The sequence below is a fragment of the Nyctereutes procyonoides genome, unplaced genomic scaffold, assembly GCF_905146905.1.
Source record: "Nyctereutes procyonoides isolate TBG_1078 unplaced genomic scaffold, NYPRO_anot_genome, whole genome shotgun sequence".
In the NCBI taxonomy this organism is placed as follows: Eukaryota; Metazoa; Chordata; class Mammalia; order Carnivora; family Canidae; genus Nyctereutes; species Nyctereutes procyonoides.
This window is the reverse complement of record NW_026575148.1, coordinates 13069139-13093827: the sequence shown is the minus strand read 5'-3', so window position 1 is coordinate 13093827 and position 24689 is coordinate 13069139. Positions and strand designations below refer to the sequence as shown.

The 24689-nt window shown below is 34.7% G+C and overlaps 2 protein-coding genes across 4 annotated transcripts in view; both read right to left on the bottom strand.

Moving 5' to 3' along the window:
• Positions 1-258: 258 nt before the first annotated feature.
• On the bottom strand, positions 259-673 carry LOC129501679 (non-histone chromosomal protein HMG-17). The gene has a single exon (XM_055312878.1). The coding sequence runs from the start codon at positions 626-628 to the stop codon at positions 356-358; it is 273 nt and encodes a 90-aa protein (XP_055168853.1). The 5' UTR covers positions 629-673; the 3' UTR covers positions 259-355.
• A 3316-nt stretch (positions 674-3989) lies between these two features.
• Positions 3990-24689, bottom strand: part of PPIP5K2 (diphosphoinositol pentakisphosphate kinase 2) — a 75112-nt gene continuing 54412 nt past the window's right edge. Inside the window, exons 25-32 of one of the 3 annotated variants that reach the window (XM_055312820.1) lie at positions 23429-23602; positions 22084-22156; positions 20422-20541; positions 19499-19561; positions 17663-17722; positions 15898-16038; positions 11864-11989; positions 3990-5732 (exon numbers count right to left, since the gene is read on the bottom strand). In XM_055312820.1, coding sequence (XP_055168795.1) covers positions 5620-5732; positions 11864-11989; positions 15898-16038; positions 17663-17722; positions 19499-19561; positions 20422-20541; positions 22084-22156; positions 23429-23602 — 870 coding nt within the window. In that variant the 3' untranslated portion in view covers positions 3990-5619. The remainder of the gene's footprint in view (positions 5733-11863; positions 11990-15897; positions 16039-17662; positions 17723-19498; positions 19562-20421; positions 20542-22083; positions 22157-23428; positions 23603-24689) is intronic. The other 2 variants (XM_055312821.1, XM_055312822.1) reach the window with 2 other exon arrangements.

Below are 24689 nucleotides of genomic sequence, written 5' to 3'. Positions count from 1 at the left end.
AAGGCAGAGAGGGAGAAGAGGACATAAAAAACTGAATTTTAGTTTTTCCACACCACCAAGGTGGCTCATGTGTGTCAACATCAAGGAATCCCTCCTCCTGGGAGCCAAGAGGAAGTTTCTCAAAACTAGAAGGGGAAGGTATTTTTCCCTCTTGTTATCAATCTAGCTTCGGAGATATTCTATTAGTGACATATGCCCTTCCCCCAAAACAACAATGAAGTGTTCCATGTGCTAACAACATAGCTTAAAAAAAAAAAGTAAAACAAAATTCTGCATTTTTATAAAACTTGATAAAAAATAGTATTTCAAACTGTACAGTCACCAGAAGTACACAGTTATCAAAAATGCACACACTTCACTTGGCATCTCCAGCACCTTCAGCTTTCTGTGCCTGGTCTGTTTTGGCATCTCCATTTTCTGCAGGGTTATTTCCATCCTTGCCAGCATCAGCTTTCCCCTTTTTCCCTTTGGGTACCTTCTCTCCCTTCTTTGCAGGGGCCTTTTTAGGCTTAGGCTCTGGCTTTGGAGGAGCAGGTTTAGCAGATAACCTTGCAGATCTTCTCTGTGGCTCATCCTTCACCTTGGCTTTATCTCCTTTAGCATCCCCTTCAGCCTTTCTCTTGGGCATGGTGGCGACGGCGGCGGGACGTAAGCGCTGGACGTGGGGATGCGGCGGCGGCACGCAGGCTTTGGCCTCTTCTTCACACTGCTCCTCCACATAGTCTTGAAGGGAGTTATAGTCAAGGACTCAGGACACCAAAGGCCACCATGCGCATATTCATATCTGCATTCCTAGCCCTGACACCTCCATCCACAGGCCTCCTCCTCAGGGACCTTGGCTAAGGCCATGTGCAGGTGTCTCCACTGAGACCTTCCTACTGGGCAGAGGTCTTGACCAAGGTACTTGTCTCCAGTTTTCTGCACTTGTAGCCTTTCTTTCTCTCCCTGTCCCTAGTTCCCTGGGTTCACAAAATCACAGGAACCTTTTGCTCAGGGCTCCTCAGCAGTGAGACAGTTTCCTCCATCTGCATTGCATGGCATTGGATTGACCCTTGCCAAGTGCCGTTTGGTGTGGGGGGTGGGGTGGGGCAAGGGGGAAGGAAGGACGGAAGGACAGTAGGAGCCAGTACTACTTTTCCTTTTGGCCTCTTGCTTATATTACCACAGTAAGTAATCAGAGACTTGATTATTTTCACTTTGGCCCATTGTCTTTTTTTTTTTTTCTTTCCCTCCCCCTCCCGATTTCCTCCAGGCCGCAGCTCTTGCAGCCTCGGCCTCTCCTTGGCCCATTGTCTTAATTGACTACCACAACTCTTGCAGCTTAACAGAGGAATATCGCGAAACACCCTACTATGCACAGAATAACCTTCTACAACAAAGCATTAATTGGTCCAAGCTAACCACAGTGCTGAGGCTTTTGGGGGAACTTAACCCCATCATCAGCTCCAGAGCCAACAAACCTATGGAATTCTCCTAGAAAATGTTATTCATCCAGGAGTGGATAGATGACCAAATGAGTTTGGCCCCATCACATTGAAATGAAAGATTTACTATGGTTAAGGGAGAATTTTCCTCAAGTTTTCTTGTGCTGGACTCGAACAAGGGAACATATAACTCTGACTACCACAAGCAGTCATTTTGCAAACATGAGGGAAAACAGCTTTGGGATAAAGCTTGTACTATGCTATAGGTGTGAGGGAGAGAACCTGGGTCCCCGATGACAGTATGACTCAGAGTACTGTGCCTGGAGCCCATTCCACCAGAGAAACACCTAATAAACTTCCTTATGGGGGATCCCTGGGTGGGTCAGTGGTTTAGCACATGCTTTCAGCCCAGGGTGCGATCCTGAAGTCCCAGGATCGAGTCCCACCATCAGGCTCCCTGCATAAAGCCTGCTCCTCCCTCTGCCTGTGTCTCTGCCTCTCAGTCTCTCATGAATAAATAAGATCTTTTAAAAAATAAATAAACTTCCTTATGATTTTAAGTTTCAACTGGAGTTTTTCTTTCTTGCAATGAAAAGTATTCTTTTACAAAAAGATTAAAAACAAAAGCAATAAAGATAGAAAGCATTAACCTAAAAGCAAAGATGTATTCCATATAAAAAGACTACACTGACGTATGAAATAAGAGGAATCCTAAAATTGAATCACAAAGCAAAACTTACTATATGCTACTTAAAATATCTAAACAAAGTGACAAAAATATAAAAAAAACCCAGGGATGGATAAAGCAGGGATGTGTCAAAGCAAATGCAAGCTACAATAAAACGTTGTCATATCTTAATATCTGACATTTTAAATTGCAGGGCAAAAATGTCCAATGGAACACACAACACCAACAAAAGATGTTAAAGGGATAAACATTGGAAGTCTAGCTAGCGGTCATGAATTCATATGCGACAGAAAACACAGCCACATACAACATAAAAAAAAATAAAAATCAGACAAAAAAGAAGAAAATGTCTAGGTGGGAAGTTTCATTTACCTCTCTCTCAAGTCATGAATAAGCACATGGCCCAAAGGAAAGTTACAGAAAATCTAAAAAATAATCGAGAAATAATTTATATATGGTATAAAATAATAGACCTTAAATAGTTCTCCATTCTCTGAAAACAGAGTAGATCTTCAAAAAAAAATTGACCCATATAAAGAAAACTTCACAAGGCAACAGTCTGGTACCCATGATTCTATACAAAGGGAGAGCTGTTTCTACTTGGGACTCCTTATGACAAGCGACTCCTTTAAGAAGGAATAGAAAAATTGACCCCATGGGTAAGAATGCTGCTGCTGGTGATGGCTCTAGGGACAGTTTATGAGAATCAGAGGGGATAGAGGGAACTGCTGAGCCATCACAGAAGTGATCCCAACAGTTTACGCTGTCCAGATAAGCCAAGGATAAAATGTCATATTAATGAACACTACATGGAAAGCAAACTTTGATAAGCACAAAAGAAAACACTGAGGACTTTCCATTAAGGTATGAACACAAGACAAAAAAGTAAAATCTTAGGTCAAACTGGCATGAAATTAGGTAAGAATGGACATGCAGAAAGTCAGCAAAACCTGGAAGGGAATCTGGGTAATACTGTTCAAAACAGACTTTTGTCTAAAGAGTTTCAATTAAGTATTTCTTGAAGAACTATACATTTAATTTTTCTCTTAATTGCCATTTATTGCCCTTTTGCTGCACCCTGTTACAAGTTCTTTGTCCCTTTATGGCTTCTCTTCTGCCTCTCTTTCCTGGTCAAAGGAAACATGAGATAAGCTGTTCGGCATATTTTTCTCCTTAACCCAAGGCTGGTAAAACACCCCCCAAAATATTTCCTGGTGTTGAGGATGGATTATGAGAACTCAATAGAACCAGAGCAGCAAAAGCTAACAGCACAACTTCAAGGGCAAGGTTAAGTCTGAGTTCAGATGTATGATTAAGGATGGAAAGAATGAATAATGTGCTATGAAGACTAACATCCTAGAATGTCTGGGCCGTTCCCCAAGCTGTGCTTTCTCATCTCCTTGCTGGTTGGAGGACTAGGCCACAAGAAGCAATTTCTTCCAGTATTTAAAACAGATGAAAAACATATCTTCCGGAGATAGAATCATGTGAGAAACAGATGGTTCAAACTTCCACTAAACAGTGATAACTATCATTTCTTGCTCTTATGTATAAGGTTTTTTGTTGTTTTAGAAAATGACTCAAATATTCTTTCAAATCAGACCGTCCAGTCTACACAAAGATATTACTGAGTTTAGTGACTACAGTGAAATCACAGTTCTTATGTAAGAATGGAAAAAGTGAGCTCCGTTGAACTTTTCTAATTGATTCCTAGGGAATATATTGCAATGTGTGCGGCCAACAGTAAGTTTTATTTCACATCTAAGATAGCATTATGTTTAATACTCAAATAGTTTTTTCCTTTATTTCTACTTTGAAAGCTAAAAGGAAAGAGATAAGGAATAGGAATAAAAAATAATCTGCCATTTAAGCCAATCTCTCATTCTGGAAATAAAATATTTAATTCAGTTCCACTTAAAAAATAAAAGTAGTTTCTTACTCCCACACTGAGCACATTAACATTTTCACATACAGAAAGCTTAGGTACATTCAACTGTTTACAAGACATGTCTCCATATAATACAATTACATTCACGTGAAGTATACAAACTTATATAGTAGTATATAGTTTGTGACTTCTGTATCTGGTACCTCTTAAAACTAACATATAATATGCTTATTTTCTAAAAGTCAATTCATAGATGATGATCTAAAGCTAGGAGAGTCTTCTGAAGAATTTTAATAGTTGTGTTCATACGAGAATTCAGTAATTTTCTAAACGTAAGCTTCAAACTAAAACTTTAGCAATTACCAGTTACTCGACTGGCAATGTATGGAATTCTTATCAGGTTGTACTGTTTGGTTTACAGTTTAAGTCATTTCAAGGGGCTTATAATTATTTGTACATTAGGGGGAAAAAAGCACCAAGTATAATAAATACCTTTTTTTCACATCATGGATGAAATCACAAAACAATGATCTCAATTTCCTTTCAAAATCTAATCATTTGAAAAGAGCATTTACTTCAAATGTTCAGTCTTTAAGCTTTCTTAGATCAACAGATATACTAGAGATAAGAATGGAAATGCTAAAAAGAGGTTCTATACATAATATCTACTAACTACAGAATTCATTCTTCTTACAATGATGACATTCATTTTTGAACTGATTTCCTTAGATCTAAAAAGAACTCTGAAAATAAGTGTAACATTTATAAACTTGTCAACTGTATCTCTTTAAAACAACAACAACAACAACAAAACTAAAGATGTCTTTATCCCCAATACATGAAGCAAAATTTTCCTGATGAGCAAAAGCACCTTATGGCAAGGAAATATATAAAGAAAGTATTTTCTACAAATTAATATAGAAATTTATGTGCATAAAGGTGTAGTTATCCCAGCTGTATATGTAATATTTTAAACAAAAACACAATAAAAAAATCTCAAAGCACATATTGAAAAAATAACCCATATGCTAATACTCCAGTTATTAAACACTGCAGCATATATGTAATTCCAACAAAAGGAGGAAAAAACTTTCTAAAATCAATGGTCAATGAAATCTCTTTGGAAATATACTTTAAAAATCTGCAGTAGGTAATCCTATCAAATGCTAACCCAAGCTATAGGTTTTTACAGCTAAGATAAAATTCCATGAAAATGAAAGTGTACAGAGAGATTACCTCACAGATTCTTGAGTAAACAGCATTACTGGTGTGACACTGGTACAAGTTAGCTGGGCTTTTCTTTGTCTTTACCAGGGGCACATGGTAAACCTAACATTAAGAATGACAGACCTTCATCACCATAACTTTTGCTGCTCATTAAATATTAATAAGCATTGTCTTAAACATTTCATTCAAGATCATGAGAAAATGTTCCTTACCCAAATATACACAAAGAATTCTCTGGACTTGACATATTTTAAAATGAATACAGAGATGTATACGGAAAAACATAAATTATTACTTGATTTGACAGTTTTCAGTCAAGGTTTATTATGTGTCCTTTTCTACTGAACACGTGATTTTTATGTGTTTAAGGAGTTCCAGCTTCTGCTAAGGTTTCATTTCTTTTTCCCAGTGTTTTTTTTGTGTTCATGCATTTCTGTTTTGCCAGTTACACTCTTTTTTCGAGATGAGGTATTAGGAACAACTGCATTAGAAGGTCCGCTGGTAGCTACACACACAAAAAAAAGAAAACTATTGCTTAGATTTTCACAAGCAATTCATGTTCATTTTATTTAAAGATTTTTATTTATTTATTCATGAGAGACACACAGAGAGAGAGAGAGAGATAGAGAGAGAGAGAGGCGCAGAGACACAGGCAGAGGGAGAAGCAGGCTCCCTGCAGGGAGTCCGATGTGGGACTTGATCCCAGATCACGCCCATATGCCCAACCACTGAGCCACCCAGGCGTCCCAATTCATGTTCAAATAATACTGCTAAGTGACAAAATAATTACTTTATAATTGTGATGTAAATGAAACACTGTTAACATTTAAAGGAGCATTTTTAACCTTTTAACTTTTTAGAATTCAACACTAGTACAGAAAAGTAATGTCAATGGGCTGTGCTCACAAAACAAGTTTCGTTTTTCACTCTATAGTCTTTCTGGAAAACTAATTTATTCATCATTTTTAACCACCATCTATTGTGCTAACAATCCTCAAATGTACAGTTCTGTCCTAGGTCTTTCCCCCTACTTCATGATCTATATATCCTGTATATCCTGCTAGAAATCTCCGTACAGACAACTGACAGGAAACATAAACTTCATATGTTTAAAACTGAACTCATCATTTTCCTATAAACAGCTATTTTCTCCTCTATCTCTTATGTCTCTAATTAAAAAGTCCAAAGGTTAGGAATCTATAAACATTCTTGACTTAGAATTCATCTTTCTGTATCCAGACCAAAGTCAAGCCATAATGAATCATTAGAAAATTATTCTAAGCCAGGTTACACTTCTGGTCGGATGGGAAGCTTCTGTCAGACCAATTCTGCAAATAACAAGTATAAACTCTGGATAAAATATGAAAAACAACTATTTGAAGACAATGAAGAGTAAACAAAAGGAGGTATATACCAGAGAAAATCAACACTTGGAAGAAGAGAGCCCATGCTCAGTCCTCCCAACACACACTTCAAAAAAAAGCTTTTGGCCTTAAAAAATAGGATGGGCTGCCTTAGTAGCTCAGTTATTTGAGTGTCTGATTCTCGTTAGGCTGTGATCTCAGGGTTTGTGATCACGTTGGGCCCCGCACTGGGTGCAGAGCCCGCTTGGGATTCACTCTCTCCCTTTCCCTTTGCTCTTTTCCCCACCCTGCCCCCCTTGCTGGCAGCTCACAAGCTCAATCTTTCAAAAAAAAAAAAAAAAAAAAGAAAAAAGAAAAAAAAAAAGCTTTTGGCCTAAGGACAGTATCCAGAGTATCCAATCCACACCATGGGCAATGACTAAAACTCCAACATAAAACTCATTCTTAGTAGCACTAAGAATCAGAAGTATTGGAGCAACTACAGCTGCTGGATAGTTAGGTGGGAAATGCCAGAAAGGGAGAGCCCCCAATTCCTTACATACACTCTGATCACACTTATGGCATTAGCAGGGTAAGCTCCAAGAAATCCAGCTGAGGCTAAAAGAAATGAGGTGAAATCTGAGCTGCCAATGACTTTAAGGGACACAGTTTTGCAATCTGAGTTCAGCCAAGGTTAACTCTTTGCTTTAAAAGAACCCAAACAACTCCATACTCTTGGGAGAAACAGAACAAAAATAACAACCTGTAGTTTATACAACATCTCATTCAAAATGTCTAGGATGCAATCCAAAATTACTCAATGTATGAAACAACAGGGAAACATCTTTCTTCTTGAGAATGGATAAATTGATAGAGACCAATCCTGAGATCAATTACTTACACAAGAATTTTAAAGTACTTGAACTGTACTTTAGAACAAAAGAAAATATTGCTTATAATGAATAATAAGGAAATCTCTGAAGAAAAAAAATTCAAAAAATCAAAAAGAATGTCTAAAACTAAAGAATAAATACCTGAAATAAAAATCCTCTGATAGGTTAACAGCAGAATTAAGAGGTAAGAGTGGACATCAATCTAGATTATCACCAAAATAAATAAATAAATAAAATTCCTAAGCATGCTTGCCATAGTCAAACTGTTGAAAGTCAAAGATAAAGGAAAATACTAAATGTTGAAAAATATTTAAAATATTAAAAGGCAGAAAATAATAATCATTAACCCATTGCATACATCCGGACAGTTCAAATTAACAAAGATTTCTTACTAGAAACAGAGGGAACCAGAAACAGGGGAACAACACCATTAAAGTGCTGATAGAAAAAACTTTTTTCCTAGAATTGTCTATCCAGCAAAACTACCTTTCAGGAATGAAGGTAAAACAATGACTTTTTCAAATACAGCAACAGATCTGCATTATAAGAAATTCTAAAAAGATTCAGGCTGAAAGCAAATAGAATCAGATGGAAACAAAGACTTGTTAGGAAAAGGAATAAAAACTGATGGCTAACGTGTGGATAAATAAAAGACTTTTTTCTCTTCTTAATTTCTTTAAAATACACATGACTGTTTAAAGCAAAAATTCTAACACTGTATTGTAGCCTTTATAACATATGTGGAAGTAACACACGTGTGTTAAGGATGAGAGGAGAGGAAGGTAAACGAACCTATAGCTGCAAGGCTTCCACATTTTACTTTGAAAAGTATAAAATTTCTCTAAGTAGGCCATGAAAAGTAAGAGATATATATCTACAGCTACCAATAAAAGAATAGTGCAAAAAGATAAAGCTAAAAAGTTAATAAGTAAAATAAAGTACTAAAAATACAGAATTAATACAAAACAAGGCAGGAAAGAATAAAAGAAAAACAACCAGAAGGTATAAACAGAAAATATAATAAACCAATAGATCTAACCCAACCATATCAATAATTACATTGTTAATGAAATGTAAACGTTGCAACTATAAGGCAGATAGTGTTAGAATGGGTTTCTTAAAAAGCCAAATATATGTTGCCTACAAAAAAATATCCCTTAAATACAAAGACACAGAATGGAAAAATATTCCATGCATACAGTAAGTGTAAGAAATGTGAAGTAGCAAGATTAAATAAATCTACAAAGTCTTACTAAGAATCAGAGGGAAATTTCAGGATGATAAATGGGTCAATACATTAAAAGTCTTATCAAATATATATGTACATAAGAAAAAAGCTCCAAAGCACAGAACAAAAACTGACTGAATTAAAGGTCTGCATTTAGACATATAACTCCACAGCTGTGAGTGGAAACTGCTCTGTAAGCAGCTGATACAACCATCAGAACTTCTTCCTTGCACGTGTTCCCACCCCTCAAAACAGTAAAGACAAAGAAGATCTGAATAAGATTATCAGCAATTCTAACCTAATGGGTACTGATAGAACATTATATCAATGAACTATGGAACAAAAGTTCTTTTTTTAGTCCCCTTGCTACATTTAAGATGTACCAAGTCCAAACGGAAGCCATAAAAAAAGTTTCACATGTAAAAGACTGAAATCATACAGCGCATGTTTTGTAACTGCCATGCAATGAAATAAAGAATTGTTAACGAGATATTCGAACCTCCACCTCTAAATATTTCAAAATTAACCAGTATGTTTCTAAATGCTCCATCACTCAAATAATAAATTACAAATTAGAAAATATTTTTAACTGCATGAGAATGAAAATAAAATGTTAACTTTTGTTAAGATGTACTTAAAGGGAAACTTGTAGCTTTAACGTTTATATAAGGGAGAAGCAATGTCTAACAAAAAGTGATTTAAGAACCTAGAAATAGAGGATAAAAGTAAACCCAAATTAGTAGAAGGAAGACAATATTAAAGAGCAGAAATCAGTGAAATATAAAACAAACAGAAAAACAAACAGCGAAAATCTAGTTCTTTGAAAACATCAACGGAATGGATAAAACCCTAGTGAGAGTAGTGAAGAAAAAAAAATCAGAACACAAATTATCAGTACATTCATTAAAAGGATAGTAAAGTAATGAGCAAGTTGACAACCTAGATAAAATGAACATGTTCCTTGAAAGATACAAATTACCAAAGCCGTCACTAAAATGAAACAGAAAATTAATTCTATCAAAATTTAAGAAATACCTAACAAAAACTCATTCAGAAAATAGAAGAAAATCATTTTATGAGGCCAGCATCAACCTGATACCAAAATCTGGAAGACATTACAAAAACAAAAAACAAGAAAACAAACCAAAAATCCAACTACAGACCAATCACTACCTTTCACAAATGCAGGTGCCCAAATCCTCAAAGTCAAACTGAATCCAGCAACATATACATAAATTATTCATCATGACCAAGTAGGGTTTATCCCAGGAATGCAAGACTGGCTTAAGTTGTATTTGAAAAATCAAATATATTATTATTTCCTCTTTATTATTACAAAATGCTTATGAAATAATGCATTTATTATGTGTCTAATATATAGAGAACTGTGATTCAAAGCGTATTCAAATCCTAGGTCTACCAATTACTAGCTCTGTGAACAGGGATAAGTCATAAACTGTCTACAACTTTTTCATCCCTAACAGCATGGCCATGAGGTATGTTTAGAAATGTAAGAGTGAAAAAGCACTTTGCGGCATAAACAAAACTATACAAATGTTAACTTTGAGTTGTGTATGGAATGAATAGACCACAACTTATATTTAAGATACTTTTTCAGTTGTCTGTACCTGCATATTCTGATTATTTAGAATGTACTAAGTTTAAATATATTTAAGATATTGCCTATAATTCATAAGGCCTGATAATCTGACAGAGCTGTAATCAGGTATAAATAATCAAGCCAGCAGTACAGTGTCATCAGAGTTCTTGTTCTGGTAATCATATAAATATATCACCAGTGGAGGGGGCTGGGTTGGGTCTTGAACATAGGCAGTAAGGCGAGAATATTTTAGAAGAAGAAAAATGACAGGGATTTATTCGGAGAGAAGTGAAGAGAACAGTTTGGCAACAATATAGCAACAACGGCAGCTAACATTTAGTGAGTGTTTACTACATGTGTCAAGTGCTTTATATATATTATTGGATTCATTTCTGATAACCTTTAAGAGACACTATTACCCTGATTTTATGACTATGAAACTGACGATCAGAGAGGTTAAGTAACTTACCCAAGGTTAAATAGCTAATAAGTAGTAGAGCTGAGATTTTAATTTAGGTTCCTCCCACTCTCAAGCACAAACTCTTAACCAAGAGAATATATGAGAGCAGGAACATGAGGAAAAGAATTAAGAAATTTCCAGTGAGGATACAGTCAAAACCTCAGAGCTATCTAGAATTCTCTGAAGAATAAAAGTATAGGGTAAGAAAAAAGTCAATGGTTGAATGTCCTTGTTTGGCATAGGAACATAGGATGAAGAAGGATCATCAAACAAGAGTAGAAGAATCAGATAAATGGAAAGAACACCAAGACAGAGTGCATTGTGGAAGTTATAATGAGATAAGAGAAAAAAAAAAGAATGAGAAAAAAAAAAGATTTCAGGGAGGATCAGTAACACAATAAAATATATCAAAAAATAAAAATAGAAAAAAGCTGGGGTGTGTGCCTGGCTCAGTTGGTAGAGCATATGACTCTGGATCTTGGGGTTGTGAGTTCCAAGCCCCAGGTTGGGTGTAAAGATTACTAAAAAAATAAACCTTAAAAAAAAAAAACACAGAAAAAAGTTGACAAAAGACAGTTGAATTTGATATTCACATCATTAGACTGAGAATAGAGAAGAAAAACACTGTAAAGAGGGACGCCTGGGTGGCTCAGCAGTTGAGCCTCTGCCCTCGGCTCAGGGCATGGTCCTGGGGTAGAGTCCCACATTGGGCTCCCTGTGGGAAGCCTGCTTCTCCCTCTGCCTATGTCTCTACCTCTCTCTCCGTGTCTCTTATGAATAAATAAAAATAAAATCTTAAAAAAAAACACTGTAAAGAAAGAAAAAAAATTCATATGACTAAAATAATGCCTAGGCTCAAAAGAAAAGCAAAAAGAGTTCATAAGTTAGTTTGCAGAAAAGTATGACTATGAATTATATTAAATTAACAGATACAAGGGTGGGGGAGATAATTAAGAGAAAAAATATAAATACATCAATATACTACAATAACAGTTTTTACCTCTAAGAAGTATAATGATCCTTCTTAAAAACAGATTTTAAAATCAAAACACAAGCTATTATTATTCCTCCAATTGCTATACAGAATCCATAAATTCACACATACTCCTAACCTGGCTTGCTGCTTGCTTTCGTACTCTTTAAGGTAACTGGTGGTGTTGGGAGGATCTTTGCAGGTGTATATGTATTTAAAGATATTTTTCTTCTCATTACTGGACTGGTACGTGAAGCTGTAGAGGCTGAAAAATAAACAACCCAGATATGGCAGTTCAATAATTTCTTGCTAAATCCTTACATTTTAGAAATTTCTAATTACATATTTAGTGGAGTTATGAATATACATTACAGGAGAAAATAAGACAATGCAAGGTTTATAGAGTAAATTCAGCAAAATCATCTTTCCTATAAAAAGTTCTTGTGTGCTCTTATCCAAATAGATGTTCTGTTTATACTGTAAATTATTAATAAGCATTTAGCGGTATTTACTAAAGGTATGCCAACAAGAAATAGAGCAACAGACATAATTTTATCCTGCCCTGATAGAATCTCAGATGCTTAAGGGATGGCAGAGAGCTGATGGCACAAGTTGTACTGCCTGGTTTAAAAAAAAAAAAAAAGAAAAGTGTCTCAAATTGTTTTTCTCTTAAAAATATGAAGTAGGGGATCCCTGGGTGGCGCAGTGGTTTGGCGCCTGCCTTTGGCCCAGGGCGCGATCCTGGAGACCCGGGATCGAATCCCACATCAGGCTCCCGGTGCATGGAGCCTGCTTCTCCCTCTGCCTGTGTCTCTGCCTCTCTCTCTCTCTCTCTCTGTGACTATCATAAATAAATAAAAATTTAAAAAAAATTAAAAAAAATGAAGTAAAGATTCGAGGATAGTTAATTTACAAACACTATGGTCTACTAAACTATATTTAAGAATAAACTAATAGATTACAAATAATAAATTAAACTGTCTTCCTATATTACCGTTGGGATTTATCTTAATGCAAGGGAATTTTATAGATTTTTTTTCTTCTTTGTAATCAAGTGGGGCAATTAAGAAGTGTAAAAAGAAAAAGCTGGGATAATTCTTAAGTATGAAGTCCTCTGGGGAAGGACAGGCCAGAGCAGGAAGCTCCCGGCATGAGCTTCTTAGTTCCTAACCGAAGGGAGATGAGGAGTCAAGAAAAAACACATTTGCTAGGATGCCTGGGTGGTTCAGCAGTTGAGTGCACCTGTCTTCGGCTCAGGGCGTGATCCTGGAGTCCTGGGACTGAGTCCCCCATTGGATTCCCTGCATGGAGCCTGTTTCTCCCTCTGCCTGTGTCTCTGCCTTTCTTTCTGTGTCTCTCATTAATAAATAAATAAAATCTTTAAAAAAAATTAGCTAAAACACATTTGCCTACTTTTGCAATTTTGGGGGAGGATCTGATAGCAATGAACAGCATGTCTCTAAAAAATAAATATGTGGGCCAATTATAGCAAATGTGCCTTAGATGGTTGGTATTTATCTACACTGAATGAATATAAAACCCATTGGCAGAAGCTCCAAGTAGTCATTAATGACACAATACGCAAGCGATGAAAAAAAAATCCCTAAAGTAGCACGTAAAACACTATACCACTACTAAGCTCCTTCCTGCTAGCATATTTTATCCTGTTAACTTCTATCTCTAACTTGTCCAATTAGCATTTCCACACCTTTCCCCCCAACTGATATTGTTAGTCTCCCATTGTAAGTTACTACTAGTTACCACAAAATTGATTTTGTCCTGAGGAAAAAGCCTTTCTGAATGACAGAGCATTAACAATGTCAGCTTCTTTGTTATAAACAGTACAAAATCAATACAGTTTATATTATAATGCTAATTCCTTGACAATTCAGGGAAGTAAGTATAAATAGTGTAAAATACTGTGATTACAACCTATTAATTCTACAGTTACAGTATAAAATATAGGACTCAGATAATTTTTATTATAATTGGCATCTATTTTCTTTACTATTCAAAAAGAAGTAAAAAACCATACACTTTAGAAGACCTGGGTTTGCTTGACCACTAACTACTTGATTTCCTCAACGGTATCTAAGCTTTTTTCTTTCAACAGTAAATTTTTCTCAAATGAAATCTTAAATAAAATGATGAAAACTGATACTCTGGTTGAAGCAGCCACATAGACGTAAGGCCTAACCACTCCACATCCTCTTCCTCATGGAACTTCCAAAAGCCCCTGGCAATACAGACGGAAGACCAATGAACTACATGGACTTAAGCTTTATCCAACTCTACGAGCTGCGTTAACTGTATTTATATTCTCATCTAATTCCCTTAGTAAGTAATGGAATAAAATTTTAAGAGAGCTAGAGGCCTTGGGGTGCAACTTGCATCCAGAAGAACTAATCTGAACTGGAAAAGGAATTTAATATCCTTCAATTCAACAATATACTTCAATAATACGCTCTGATGAACTGGATTCACTAACCACAGAAATAAAGCCAACATAATGTAATGGAACCACAGAATATACCTTCAGAGATGATCTTTTTGTAAATATTTCACAATTTTCTTTCCAAAAGAAACAGATGCTATTACTGCTATTTCCCTTAAGTCATTCACTGAAAATCTTCTAGAGTCTAAATGGCATTGATATCTATCCTAAGTTCTAATTTAATAGAATCTTTCTTTGATCTCTTTTTTAAGATTATAAATCTTTGCCCCAGGGAAGCAGTGAAACATCAAGTATAAAGGGGGTAAAGGGTAAATGAGAATGCATTCAGGTTCCCTATTGCATGCTGGGGAGAAGCACTATCTATCCTATCAGCTAACAAAGAAAGGGAGACGAACATGCTTCGTTTTCCTGACTTTGACTTCATACTGCTCAGAGAAGTTATTTCATCTGGTTATTATCGGTTCTCAGAATCAGATAGATTCATATGCAAATTTGAAATGAAAACCTACTTCATAAAACCATTCCTAAAAGTATTTTAGAATGCCTAGATATCTCTCCATTACCATTAATGATTCAATGTTGACCTCTGCTACCACAAGTAGGAGAAAAGGGAAGGCTACTAGACTGCAGAAATGCAGGGGGTACCATTCAGACAGCATACAATGTGAACAGAACACTGTATAATAGAATGATACAATGTGGCAGCCCAAAAAAGGGGGATAACAGCAAGGCATGGAAGTGGCTTTCTTTCCAAGACCTTGGCTTTCATTCTTCAGAGAAACAGATTTACAGAATGTACTTTATGAAAAGGAGATCAGTATACACTGACAGTTTGTGACTTTCCGAAGATATGATTAGTCCCAGCACGATTCTTAACAGAGCAGAGCATGCTCGCCCCAACCTGATGCTTCCTAAACTGGAAAATCCAATGTGCTGAAGGATCCAATAGAGCTGAGAATGACAGTAGCCATTGGACTTCTCATATCCCAAAATGGTAGCCCTAAAGATTTCCCAAAATGATGTTCCTTACCACAGCACAAACGAATGTTTAAATAGGTCACCAAAAATGTGTTTTCTCAAAAAGGAAGTTTTGGAAAATCTGGGTTTGCAGCTTTCCTTGCAGAGAAAACTTAGTTGTTTCTACACTAATGCAACTCTCTCAAAAGGGAGGTGGGATATGATACACGGTTTCTAAAACTTACTGAGCCCTGAATCCCTTTTCTTCACACAATGAATAAACCTTTTCAGAATATTTTCTAAAGAACTTGAAAACCCTTTTGTCCTAATTTGCTCTCTTTAGTTTTTAGTCAACGGCTTCATCTTATTCACTTATTCAACACCCAAAGGTGTGGGGATGGGCATGTGTGCATGTGTGGGTTACCGATGAATGATATTTTGTAATTTTTAAAAAGTTTATTATAAAATGACACATGATAAGAATGTGAAAAAAAGGCCATGACTCTATATTGTTGACTTCTATCGTTGGGTCTTAGATTTTTCTTTTTCCTTTTGGGAAGGAAAAAGATTTTGAGGAGGAGTCAAGAAATGTGGCACACTGCAAGTAATGCTCCTTTATACCTCCTTCTGTCCTAAAATTCTATTCATTACCACTACTTGAGTTTGTTGTCATAATTCTTATGTTCAGATAATATCTACTGCCACAAAATAACGACAATAATAATAACAATAATAATAATAATAAAAAATAATAATCCTACAGATTTCAGGGCTCTTCCGTGGAACTTCACTTGATGGAGAAGCAATGGAAGCAAGAAATTCATCCACCTGCTTTAAAGACAGGGCATTGTGAAGAGTCTCTAGAGGACAAATAGATGGCACCATGGAATACAATTCAAAGCCTGAAAAAAAGAAATGAAAAAAATTTGGATAATTAAAAAAAGAATCATTAAGAAGAAAGAAGACCATTGCTTAGAACTGTATGGGTTAGGTCTTTCCAATCTATTACATGCAAACACATGAGATCTCTGAAGTCATGACACCAGATGCTATGCGATATGGGGTTGGAACAGGATGTGACAAAGATTTCATTTTAAATGTAATCACATAGTACAGCATGCACACAATTTTATACTATATTTTGGTAAAAATCTAAGAATGATGCTTAAAGAAAACCCTGGGGGAAAAACAGAAAACATTATATTGTTTCAGTTTTTACTTTAAAAAAAATCAGGTCTACTTGACAGGTGAATTAAGTTGATGCCATGATGTGTCCCTGATGCCAGGATGCTAAAATTAACTTCTTGTTGAAGAATAATTATGTTGTAATTACTTGTGAAGTAGTGATTTAAAATAGCTTTTCTAATCATACCAAGGCCAACAATAACTCTCTTAGTGTGACCTGAAAACAACATTCATTCAATTATGCTGAAAATCAAATTTCAAAACACATTTTACCTACCTTTATTGAATTAACTCAATAATTCTATTGTTGAAATTGCTAGCTGAGTAAAGTCAGGCCAAGTAAAAAGCAATACAAAATACAGACAAATTTGCATTCAACAATGGCACAGAAATACAAAAATTTCATGAAACAAACCATGCACATATATATTAATACCATCAGTGAAACAAAAACCCTTAAATATACAGTTTTTTTTAAACAGGATATTGGTTATTTGCTTTTTATAAAAATTGCCTATTTATTTAAACTTTATTCAACTGAATGGCTTTTAAAATTGCTTTCATAAACAACTAAAATAACAAGTCCTTCCGTATCTATTCTTTCCAAAATTCAAACTAATTTTCCTCCAAAGGAAATATTTTTAATACTTAAGATTTTATATAAAGGCTAGTATTATTAAATAAAAAGTAAAAATTAATCAAACTCAAATAGACTGTAAACCCTCTGCTTCAATACGCACGTGCTCATTTTAACAGTGACTGGTATTTACTAAATTTGGGGAGGAAATAGTGACCTGAGAATGCTTAAGTATTGACTGAAGTAGGGAAACTATGGTTAAGAGAGAACCTAATCTTCCTATGAAAATAACAAAAAAGTTTATAAAACCAGTATGTTTGATTTTCAGGTGCAAACCAAAGCATGACGGAACATTACATATACTCAAAAACAAAACAAAACAGAAACTATATACCATAACAGCAGCTAAAGCACCTAAAATAAGCATTAAAAAAATTAGGCTTGCACAAGTATTACATTTTTTTAAAGTACAAGATTCATGCAAATACACGCAAACCCTTTCTTTGCATTACACTAAACTTAACAATATGATTTTTTTTTTATCCTTTCCTCAGAATGCTTGCAAGTGTTTTGTGACAACTATTTCCTTGCATTTGCCTGTTAGATATTTTAACAGACAAATAACAACAGAATCAAGTTCTTCTGGACTACATTTTTCCCCCATTTATCTTTAGTAAACTTTGTAATTAATCCACAATGAAAGGGTTAGCGCAGCAATTTAAAAAGCCACCCTGCTGTCATGTTTAGAAGCTATAAAAACATACCACTGGAGCCTAGACATTCCACAGAGGAAACGGACCAGCACCTATAGAGGTGTAGGTGTTCTGCACAGAGGCCCAGAAAATAAGGTAAAGCACTGTCAGAAGATACTTGTTTCACCATGTTCCTTGAACTAAAGATGAAGGGAGGGTAAGTCCATGATATGTATTAAGATGGAAATAACATAAAAGTTAGGGGAAATAAAAAGTGAAAGAGTCAAATGACAATTCATAGGACAGATAAGACAACACAGAATAAAAGAAAAAAAATCTTGAAAACTCAAAAGAAACATTTCTAGAGTTGAAAGGAATGCATTTTATATGCATTAAGTCACACGGGTGGAAAACCCACATTTAAAAAAAAAAGTCTTAGCCAAAGGAATATAAAGTTACTCTATTTTCTGTTAAATTTAACCATTTTTTTTAAAGCTTCAGTAAACACAGATTTCTCCTATATAAAATTTGCAATACTGGCTATAAATACAAAAGCATTCCACACAAAAACTATAGTCAGTCTTAAACCTGCAATGTCTCTTCTTAGAATTTTGTGGCTTCTGTTTTTCTTGTGACTTTGGTTTTTCTTTTAAGAGGTTCTTATGCATGTGGGTTCTTTAGAAGCTGCAGCTGTATCAAATAAGGATCTTTTTCTTCAGAAAGTAGCATTTAAAGAGCTACAAAGGAGGGAAAGCACATCAGGCTTTAAGGGCTAAATTTTCTCTTGTTGAGGATGAGATCTTCTTACTTCACCTCCAGGAAATATTTAGTGCACTGTTATTTAAGTGTACTGTTAAAGGATCCAGAAAGGAGGACAATGACTATAAACTGTGTTTAATCCTTTAGTTTCATAGAAGTTTTTCAAAGACTTGACTTGAGTTTTTGAAAGATTTATTTGTAGTTAAAAAGAAAAAAAAATCCAGGGAAAAAAGTTATCTTCATTCCAAATAAAAGCAGAAATCTGTATGTTTTCTTTCAAATTCTTTGATCCTCAATTATTTAAAAATGATCTGTAAATACTCCCTCTTGTCCAAGAACAAGTTCTGTGTAAGAAAGCTGTAAGAGTGTAACGATTCAGTTTATAAACAATGGCCATGAAACACTTCACTGTTCAGCCTCAGAAATTGAATTTAATTGAACTACCTTTCTAGATTTTTAGCTTAGTCGTCTTCCTATTATGAGTTCTCCAAATTTTAACAAAAGTGGTACCAAAAAAAAAATCGGTTGCTTGACAACAGCAAACCATATTGCTATATGAGAACAAAGTGAATGCTAGATGAAGTTACTGGAGTGCTCCAGACCAAATTGAGTTCTGCTTTAGACAAACAGCCACAGATAAATGATATTACACAGTGAAATCTGCATCTCCTGGTTCCCAAGAACTTTTCAAAGACACCTCTCTTTTGGTTATTTGACAAGTGTGGCTGTGTATTTTTATTAAGTAACTCAATAAAACAACCATGTGATCAGAAAACAAATTATGAAGAAAAAACATTAAAATGATTAAGAATTAAAAAGAAAACAATACTAATTGTTGTATTTTTAAAATTTGTGTAGACTGATCACTTGAGAAATTAGAAGGGATTTTTAGGTGCTAATTTAATATTAATACTCATCATTGTGATCATTTAAAACTTTGATGAGTGATGTTAAATGATTGTGTAAATTACAACTGAAGAAGGGAGCTAGACAGTATCAATACTTTGGATGAATAAGTTGGAATTATATGCCAACTGAAATTTAAGAATGGAGAAATGAATGATACTGTATACCCCACAGTGTGAAATAAAAGAAAAATAAAAAAGGATGAAGCAGGGGAGTATCTTTTAAAATAAAAGCAAAACGTACCATTGGTTGGGTGTCGAGCAAATGAGATAGAAAACCTTTTAACAGCAGAACCGCGTGTGGCGTCTGAGAAAGAGAAAAACAGGTACCTGAAATTCGTAACAGCTACCAAAAGAAGGACACTTAAAAAAAGAGGGAAAAAACAAATATATAAGGAGGTTAGAATTAGGTGACATGCAGAAGGGAATGAAAGAGGGTACTGGTTAAAAGTAAAATGGCTTGATGATAGAGGCAAAGTGTTTAATGAAATATACAAAAGAAAGAAAAGCAGGATGAGCCAGCAATTCTGGTAAATCCATGTTTTACTGACTTAAGTAAATTTGTGGATATATGAGAAAAAGTTTTAAATACATCTAATCCAGAAAGGGCTAACAGAAGGCACAGGCTTCCATGAGCCTCAAAAGACAATTTGAATATATACCCTTAAGGTATATTAACAGTGAGAGGCTCTCCAACTAGGGATTCTAAAATATTCTCATCCTATGTTTATTTCTATAAAAATATTACCAGAAGATTGTCTTCTACTTACAAATATTCTGTTCACTTTATTTCGTTTAGATCACTATCGGTAAGTAAAATGAGGAATAACAATGAACAAATGTTTAAAAGATCAAAGATTTATTCTTCATAGTATGGCTTACTGACCATCTAAAAGACCAGTACACATGATGCAGTTCTGTCACATTTCGACAAACTGTTCATTGAATGAGTACTGTATGTCTAACTACAATTAACTCTTTGATGAAACATGGATCCAAGCCATAGGTAAGAGAGCAGTGATTGTCATTTAGGTGCTGGGTTTCACCAAAGGGTGCTACAATTCCAGTTGAATCAGTGGACTTAGGCTTGCCTTTGAGAAGTACCGTATGCTCATGGGTGTGTGCAGGAGTGTGGATATGAATCTGTGTGTGCATGTGTGCACATACCATCTATGCAGCCAGAAGAAGTCAGCTTTTTACGATGAGTACGAGCATAATCCTGTAGGTTAGGTGCGCTTGAAGAACCCCCGAGCACCGAGGTGCTAAACAGGCCCGCACAGTGAGACCCTGATGGGAGTTAGAGAAAATACATACACAACGGGTGTTCTTCCATTCACATTGGGAATTCATGCAGCATGCAATAACATGGCTCTTACCACACTTAGCTGGCAGTGCCTTGAACAGACTCACAATTCATTTGTATGTAGACTTTAATATAATCACTACCACCACTTATCATATGTACAAATGAGGGTATTTAACACTGGGTAAAATGTTGCCTTTAGAGAAAATAATATGTCTACACCATAATTAGACATACATATATTAAAAGCATCAAAATACTAATACACAAATTAATTTAGGTTGATAAGGGATACTGTCAGTTTGCATGAACAGTTCATATAAAAAAACATTCCTAGCACAAATGTAGCCATAATAGAGCAATATTTTTTAATGTGTGTCTGTAAATGAAGAATCTTTTCTGATACCCCTGAGTTAAAAATCATTAATGCATGTTACAAAATGAAGCAAATTAAAGCTTACTAATTTGTGAGAAGACCATGTGAGAACAATTCCTTGTAGGTCATTCAGGCCTAAACACCTTAAATTTCTAATACTTAAATGTCTTCAGATCTTAATAAGACCCCATGAAACACATTATTAACAAATAAAACACAGCCAGTATAAACTGACGCTTAATTTGTAGGAAAAGTATTTACACCCAAGCAAAACTTTTACCACTTGGTAAAGATTAAATAAATTTCTATCAAATATGTTATGATACATAAAGTAAGATAATGTGGGAATATTAAAAGCTGTCAACATAAACTATATATAATTAAGGAAGATCTTTAATAGGCATCAACAAACAATTCATAAACTTAGTATGTAGATCAAAGTATATAGTTGAAACTTATTTATGCTTTTATTAAAACTATTTAGACAACTATTTATAGAGAAAATACTATGCCACTTACTCCATATAGTTTATCAACAATGAGCTTAAAACCGATAAGTTTCAGTGTTGCTTTGCAATACTATTTGCAAAGAACCAATTATGTTCTACAGGTCAGTAATGAGTAACAACTGCCCCTATGCATTAGTTTTGCTTTGGTTTTCCTTAGGAGATAATCAAAAGGAAAATTAACACACCAAGAAAGGGCTTAAAACACTCCCCACTTTTTTTTTTTTACCAGGAAAGAAGAAGGTTCTTTTTTTTTTTTTTTCTTTTTAGCAGAAGGTTCTTTTTTGTATGCAATGGCATATTTACAATTTTATCAGCCAGGAAAAATGAAATTTCCTTCCTCATTAAAATATTTTGGGATTTTAATGTATAGAATACAAAAACTAGCATTGATAACTGGACTAAGTAGCTTACACTGCAGACATTCAAAACAGTTATAAATCAAATTAAATGCTGTTTCTTGTTCATTCTATTGAAACCTTACTGTATACTTTGAGTTGTACAACACATTTTAAAATTAATACAGGTTAAATAAAAACTAAAGCATAGCATTTGGTCATGCTTTCATCACTGAAGAGTTTTACATGTGTGCAAAATAGCAAGTTGAAGAAGGTTTGGAATAGAATTTCTTTTAGACCACATACCTACAGTAGGGTTCTGCTTCTGTTCCACAAGAGTTCTTGGTGTTCTCAAATAATTAGCATTTTCAGATACAACCTGTGCAAGGAAAGTAAAATAAATGAGGTAAAACAGTAAAATCAATTCAAAAGTCCATACTTCATTTGCAGCCTGTTCCAGACAGACAAAGGTTAATAAGCTGTATGATAAATATTAGTAGAAATACATAAAACATGAAAGATCATGCAAGATCCCCTTCTGAAGGGAGTCCATTTCATATGAAGTCCTTGCAATGAAGTGGTGCGAAGCAGGCATTCAGAATGAAATATCATGTATGAAACAAGACAGATGAAAAGAAACAATTAATAGATTGATAAAATTTCACTCTTAAAAGAAGCCAAATGCCCACTCTTAAACAGCTCCTGTATTTGAAGGGGGGAAAAACAATCACAAACAAAAGAAAAGACAGACAGAGACTGTTGAGGTCACCATACAATTACTGATCCATGCACGGGCTTTATCAGAGTAACCTTTAAATATTCACAGCCTTAATGGATACCATAATCCCTTTTCCTATAATCAAATGCATTATATTTCCAAAAGGAAATTGCTGAAATTCTTGGAAAAGTCATGTAAAACAGCAGACCTTCCATTGTTAAGACAGAAAAACCCAAAAAACCCCTAGTATTTTAAATTTCCAAATGTCATCACAGAATGTCCTTCTGAACTCCTTTTATTTTGGCCCATATTGTTGATGGGCACCTATATATTGCATTCTCTTATAAAGAGAGCGTTAAAATATACAACTCAAAAAAACACCAAACTGAATGTATCCTTAAATTAGATACTTCCAGATAATGGAATAGTGAGGGAGAGAACAATTAGTATTAGATGTACCCTGCTAATTAACACAGGACCACATAAATTTTGATACTGTAAAAAATGTTCATATTCTCAGCAAATTCCAAATGGAATCTAATTTTTCAATTATGGGCAAAAAGGCTATTAAATTTTCTTACCATCAAATTAGGTAATCTTGTTTCTGAATGTTTTAAAGGACAACTATGTCAAAAAAGATTTCTTTCCTTTTTAAAGTTTTTTATTAACACGCTAAAGTTCCAGGAGTGTAAAATTTATTGATTTAATTTTTAAATCCTGGATATTTAAAACCCTCCCAGTAAAAATCCTAAACACATGCAATATAAGAGGTTTTTTTTCCTCTTATCACAAACATTATTCAATGATATAAAAATTAAAATACAGAAGGATTTACTCTGATGTTAAATATAAGGGATTAGATGTCCTCAAAGACAGCTGTTTGTTGCTCTGAATGCGGGTAGGAAAATGTTTAATGAAGTAAAGTTTAAAAACCTGTTGCCATGAGCCAAAAATACTGGATGTGAAAGCCAATGATTTGGGGGAGACAGGGGAAGAAGTGATTTGTTCCCCTGATCTGCGTCTTCGACGCCCAGTACCCACACCACTGGTATAATGCAGCCAGGTACCAGTACCCTCTGGGCTAGACACACTCAGGGGGCTCTCTTCCTGGAAGTGAGAAAGGGGGCAAAAAAAAAAAAAAAAAAAAAAAAAAAAAAAAAAAAAAAGCAGAGCATGCAAAGTTAGATACAACAGAGCCAAATGATCAGAAAGAAAAAAAAATACAGTTTGTTTGCATTTGTTTACCAATTTTTAAGAAACTATTAAACAGTAATTGGGAGCCAAATATTTCAAATATTTGAGAAACTGACAGGAATGACTTATAAATCTAATTGTATGTGATAACAATTATAAGAATTACCTTATCTTAAATATACAAAATATTGATACTGCTTAATAGTTGTCCCTTCTCCCTTAAATATGGAAAGATTTAACAATTATCTGTTTTAGCAACTTTTAGAATATTAAAGCATTATGCTTAATTTTAAATATTCAAGATGTTCTACGCTATAACTCAGTAACCTTTCAACCCAAAGCACTAAAGAACTGTGCAAAGGGTTAAAGAAATTATATGATGTAGAAAAGACAACCTGTCTGCCAGACATTAAAAAAGAGAGAGATAAGATGGATTCAAATTGCACTTGCTTCCACTTTCAAGCTATTTATTTGTCTACCCCCTCCAATAATTATTTATAGAGTTCAGTAAGCAAAACATGCAGCAAACATCATCAGTTACATGTTTGCATGTTCAGGTTTCAGACAGTGAGGACAGAGTAAAATCTACTTGCACAAAATGAAGAGAATAGTCTTTTTCTCTGTGTGTCTTTTGGAAGTACAAACTTCTGATATCCATGGAGATGGTGGACGCTGGAAAAAGTCTTCAAGGTTTTACTTGAATAATTTACCTTATGGAAGTAAAAGTTTAGCATGGCATAGAAATAATCTCTTGAAAGCAACTATTTAAGTATTTATGAGAAAAAGGTTTATAAATGTGTTCTGTGTCTTAAAAATTAACAAAGGACAGTGATTTTGTTGAAGATTTTACAAATACAAATGTGCTGCAAAATGAAGACTCACAACACAGTTGGCTGTATCAGTGTGCTTTGAGAAGGTTTAATGGTGAAATTTCGAACAATCTGATTAATTTACAGATTGCTTTGTTCAACAACATCAAAATCACTGCCCTCACACGATG

Coding starts and splice junctions, on each gene's coding strand:
- LOC129501679 (XM_055312878.1), bottom strand. CDS start 628: ATGCCCAAGAGAAAGGCTGAAGGGGATGCTAAAGGAGATAAAGCCAAG.